General features: G+C 55.7%; 4 protein-coding genes across 4 annotated transcripts; all 4 read right to left on the bottom strand.

Annotated features, from left to right (window-relative positions):
- Positions 1 to 418: 418 nt before the first annotated feature.
- On the bottom strand, positions 419 to 688 carry DQ04_04481030 (hypothetical protein; the record flags this gene model as incomplete). Its single annotated transcript, XM_009313599.1, has 1 exon — positions 419 to 688. One exon carries the CDS (start codon positions 686 to 688, stop codon positions 419 to 421), a length of 270 nt encoding a protein of 89 aa, XP_009311874.1.
- Positions 689 to 1096: 408 nt separating this feature from the next.
- Positions 1097 to 1921, bottom strand: DQ04_04481020 (putative elongation factor ts; the record flags this gene model as incomplete). The annotated part of the gene is made up of 1 exon (XM_009313598.1): positions 1097 to 1921. The coding sequence occupies one exon, from the start codon at positions 1919 to 1921 to the stop codon at positions 1097 to 1099; it is 825 nt and encodes a 274-aa protein (XP_009311873.1).
- Positions 1922 to 2267: 346 nt separating this feature from the next.
- DQ04_04481010 (NAD-dependent epimerase/dehydratase family protein) lies at positions 2268 to 3320 on the bottom strand (the record flags this gene model as incomplete). Its single annotated transcript, XM_009313597.1, has 1 exon — positions 2268 to 3320. The coding sequence occupies one exon, from the start codon at positions 3318 to 3320 to the stop codon at positions 2268 to 2270; it is 1053 nt and encodes a 350-aa protein (XP_009311872.1).
- Positions 3321 to 3834: 514 nt separating this feature from the next.
- Positions 3835 to 4299, bottom strand: DQ04_04481000 (hypothetical protein; the record flags this gene model as incomplete). Its single annotated transcript, XM_009313596.1, has 1 exon — positions 3835 to 4299. The coding sequence occupies one exon, from the start codon at positions 4297 to 4299 to the stop codon at positions 3835 to 3837; it is 465 nt and encodes a 154-aa protein (XP_009311871.1).
- Between the last annotated feature and the right edge of the window lie 460 nt (positions 4300 to 4759).

Here is a 4759-nt window from a genome sequence, read left to right as displayed (position 1 = left end):
CTTTCATCCTTCTTCTCTTTCGCTCTAGTTGCTGCGTGCTGCTGGCGTCGTCCAGAAACTCGGGGGTTCGTGGAGCGGCTCCGTCCACTCAGTGAAGTTTGTCACTGCACGACAAAGCTCGGCGCCGCACTCAGCGGCAGCGGCGCTGCGGAAGCAACCGATGCCAGCAATGATGGCATCTCCTCACCCGCCACCATCCCAAGCCTGAGGAATTTTTCCTCATCATTGCCGTTGCAGCTGTCGACGAGGTCTTCGGTGATGCCCTCCGACGGGATTCCGCTTCGAGCCAAGAACGACACGGGGCGCTTCTCAGCGTCGGCGCAGCGCCGCTCACGCTCCTTTTGCCAAGCTAGACTTCGCCAGGAGTGCCTCGAAGATGATATTCTCCTCCGCTGTAAGCTCGCGCGGCCTGCAGTCGTCACCAGCTGCCATGGCCCGCTCCAGCGGAGCCGAGGTGGACGGGCTCAGAGCCATGCACGCGCCGCAGCGCCTCAAGCGTCGCCTCCTCCCGCCCAGAGTACTGCTGCAGATGCATGCAACACTGCGGCACAGTGGGCGGGGCGTAGTGCGCGTAGAACGCGCGCAGTCGTCGCAGGTGGTAGTAACTCATCCTTCTGAATATATCATTGGCATGGGCCGCCTCCCGTGGCGCTGGCGAGGCCGTGCCGTTGGTCCCACACCTTTGCATCGTTTTGCCACAGAAGCCTCGTCTTATCGCCTTCCTTTCTCATTGTTTCTCTTTTGATTTTTTTTTTTGCCTGTGAAGATCAACAAATGGTAATACAGAGCACGTATCCTTTCAATTAACCGGAGCAATGACTGCTGCTGCTGGTAGTGGTGTTGCTACTGGGACCAGAGGCCTGCCCGTCGCCGTCCACAGCAGCGGGCGCGCGGAAAGGAATGCGTTCGTCACCCCAATGCATGTGTGGATTGAGAGTAGCGTACGGCTGCAGCGCCGCCCCCTTCCCGCCTGTGAGAAAACACAACCGAGAGGCAAACGACCACAAAAAAAAAACTAAAAGGAAGAGTCACCCTCTCACATTTCCTCCCCTCCATGTTGCTATGCGCTCTGTGAATGCCGCGACGACCTGCCACATCACGCGTTCTTCTGGTGCGGCTGCGGGGCGGTATGCACAATGGGCTCCTTGCCGAATTCAACCACGAGGCTGCTGCTAAACCGGAGACCGTGGCGCTTCAGCCACTGCCCCACCGTCTCCTCAGTGCCGAAGAAGTTCTGATGTGCGTAGTTGCCCTCCGCACCGCTGCACGCCACGAAGTGCCGCGCCACGTCCGTCAGCGTACTGGCGGACACCTCCGCCGCCGCGTTGACGCGACTCACGGCGACGACGCCGGCGACACGGCCCACGTCCGGCACGTCGAGCGTTCCGTGCGTGTAGGAGCCGATGGCAATGTGCTCCGCGACGTGCGGCGCCACCCGCAGAGGCTCCACCAACTTAATCGTCATGTTCTCGCCGAGGACGGCGATGGACGAGCGGAGATCCTCCGCGGTGACGTCGACGAGGAACTGCTGAGCCACCGCGGGATCCGCGAGGATGCCGCCCCTGCTCTCCACGATCTTCGACTGTAGTGCTGCCTTCACCTTCGCGCAGGCGTTCTGGAACTGCGGGCTGCGCGCGGCGAAGTCCGTTTCGCTGCAGACGGTGATGACGGCCGCGCCAAACGTGCCGCCGATGCATGCTACGACGCTTCCCTGCTCCGTCACACGCGACCGCTTCTTCATAGCGGTGGCGGACCCCTTCTTGCGCAGCAGCTCCATTGCCTTCTCCATGTCGCCGCTCGCCTCCTTCAGGGCGGCACTGCAGTCCGCAATGGGCGCCTCTGTACGAAAGCGAAGATCTCTCACCAACTCAACGAAGGCATTCTTGCCGACCCCCGCTCGCAGACGCGTTTGACACAGCATACTCTCTTTCTTTCCCTTTGGCTTGTATTGTATATATATATATATATATATATACAATGTGTGTGGATGTGTGTGTGTTTGTGTTTGTGTGGCGTGCCGCCCAAGATCCCAGCCCTTATCCTTACTGTCTTCCCTTCAAAAGAGACAAAGATGGACAAATGTACAACGGCCGCACAGAACCTCAGGCAGTGCCCACGACAGAGCCCAGTTAGAGACATTGTCTCCGACTATTTGACATCTATATATATATATATATATATGTCTACCACGCCTACTGGGCATGGTCTCCCAACCACTTCCACCCAAACCCTCACAAAAGAACGTACGCAGACGATGGCATCTGCCATCAGTTAGGGAAGAGGCCCAGAGCAACCCAGTAGTTCAGGCTGTCCTCCAGCAGCTCCTTCGTCACCTGTGGACAACTACACTGGAATCCCAGCGCCCGCAGCTTTCCTCCATCCACTGTCAGCGGATTGTTGTAAAGCAGCTCCGGCTCCAGGTATGGGGTGAGGGGAGTAACAGCGATACCGCACTCCTTCAGCATCTCTGACCATGGTCCCATGTGTCCGTCGTTGGCCTCCTCCACAAGTTCCTCCAACTTAATGGATGCCAAATTCGACGTGATAGCGCCGTAGAACCCTGTTTTAACTTTGAACATGGATTCGAGAACGCTGTTCAGTATTCCCTGCGTCGTGTCACCGTCATCCACAATGTTATACACTTCATGGATGGAACCGGCGCAGACAATATGCCATATAGCTGCTGCGGCATCCTGCACATGTGCGGTGTGCATTCGCAGATCCTTGCCCCATAGAAACTCCATGCAGATTCCTGTGTGTTCGTACACCGCAGCACAAACGATACGTGGCATGAGACCACGAATATCTCCGGGGCCGTACACGATAGGTAGCCGTACAATCACCCACGGAAGCTGCGGGCTAGCGGCGATGAACTTCTCAGCCTCAAGATGATACTTTCCCATAGTCGTCCAAGGCCTCAGGCGTGTGTCAGACTCTCTTGATGGGGAGCTGTTGCTGGATTCGTACACTTGTGCCGTGCTCACCTCCACATACCGCTCGCAGCCACCGACAGCCAAGGCCTTTTGCGCGCAAAGAGTCCGCAACCGCAGGATGCTTCGCTCATACATGGTATCAAAGTGTCCGTACTGAGTCTCGCTGGCAAAGTTAACGATAATGTTGAATGGCTCCCCAGCGAAGGAGCGATCAACGTGTTCTTGAACAGACAGGTCAGCCTGCTGGACCTCAACGTACGGCAGTGCAAGAAGGCCCTTGTACGCCGGCGTGAGAAAGCACATCTCCGGCACCCGCTTGTCCACCACACGGACGTGGGAGGCGAGTTGGTTATCCGTTATGTACTTTAGGAGGTTGCGGCCGATCATGCCCAGGCCCCCAAGAAGAAGCACACGTGGGCCCTCCGGCATCTGTATGCGGCCGCCAATGCACACTTCAAGTTGACTGTTGGCGGTGGGAATGCAATGGAACGTTTGCAATTCCCTTTTTTGTTTTCTCCTTTTTGTTTGCCTACTGGAAAGCCTTCGGCGGTAGAGATGAGGATGGAAGAAGAATGAACAGCCCGCAACAGGTATAGAGAGAGAAAGAGACTGAAGGACGCAGGTCACACGCTCCGCCAACATGGAGAGGCAGTCAAAAACGGAAGGAAAACGCACGCGCGCAGAGACTCACCGTTCCACAAGGGCACTTGTAAACACCCATAGAAGTAATTAAGAAAACAGGAAAGCCCCCTAATGAAATCACATGGGCACGCAAGACTATACATGGAATCATCTTTTCGCTACTGAGATAAAGAGAATCGTTTTTTAATGGTGTTTTTTGTCCCCTCAATCACACAGACACACCAAACTCCAAAAAGACATAAAAAATATATCACATCCCTTATTCGCGCAATCCACTCCTTGCGCCCATCGAATGGGTAGACCTTTTCGTGCTCTGCCCACCCTTCGCTGCGAGGCTGTACTTTGTCGCCAGATATAACTGCTCCGCCTCGAGTGGCCTGTACAGCTCCTCCTCCAGGAGCGGGCGCCAGAAATCCGCTGGGCAGCCCTCTTCGAGCCACTGCTCGTATGACACGGGCCCACGCCGCTGCTGCAGCGCCGAGTCTTCCACCTCAGTGGTTGGCTCCGGTGTCTTTGGCGCCGCCTCCACAGCGCTGCAGCTGTCCATAATCCTCTCCGGCGGCTGCATCAGATGCAGTCGGTGCGCCACGTTAGGTGCGTCAAGGGCTAAGAGGGCGGCTTTTCGCTGGCGGGTCTCCAGCAGTGCGCGGGCGCGGTTGCGGCGGTCCTGTACATTCAAAGCTAGTGCCGTGACGACTCGTCGATGGCGAGAAGCCTGTGGCATCCCAGCCCACTTCCTATTTTTGTTTTCGCCACCGATTACCGAGCCCCTCGTCACATGTTTAACAAAAAGTCCAAAGAAAAGAAAAAGCACACAGGATGCAGAAAATGATAGCATGCATTCGCCACTGCGAACATTAGCGTGCAGACCTCTACTGCATTGTTGGTGTTGCTGTTCGTTCTTGCCATTTTTTTTCCTGAATAACAGGTGTTTGGGTAGATGAGGCTACTGCACCCTGTCGCAAACACGCGGCTCTCACTCAACCTAATATGAGCAAGTTGGGAGTGAATAGCAATCGCTCTCCCTCTCTCTTTTGCGCCGTACCCATTCTTTATCCTGTCGGGTTTCCCTGCATATATATATATATATATATATATGTGTGTGTATTTGTGTGTGTATGTGTCCGCTAGTGCATAGCTGTGACCTGCGCAGATGATGTTTTGTGCGTGTGTGTGTGTGTGTG

This window comes from Trypanosoma grayi (assembly GCF_000691245.1).
Source record: "Trypanosoma grayi strain ANR4 Tgr_448_V1, whole genome shotgun sequence".
Classification (NCBI taxonomy): domain Eukaryota; phylum Euglenozoa; class Kinetoplastea; order Trypanosomatida; family Trypanosomatidae; genus Trypanosoma; species Trypanosoma grayi.
Note: the sequence above shows the minus strand (reverse complement) of the source record. Positions and strands in the feature narration are given on the sequence as shown.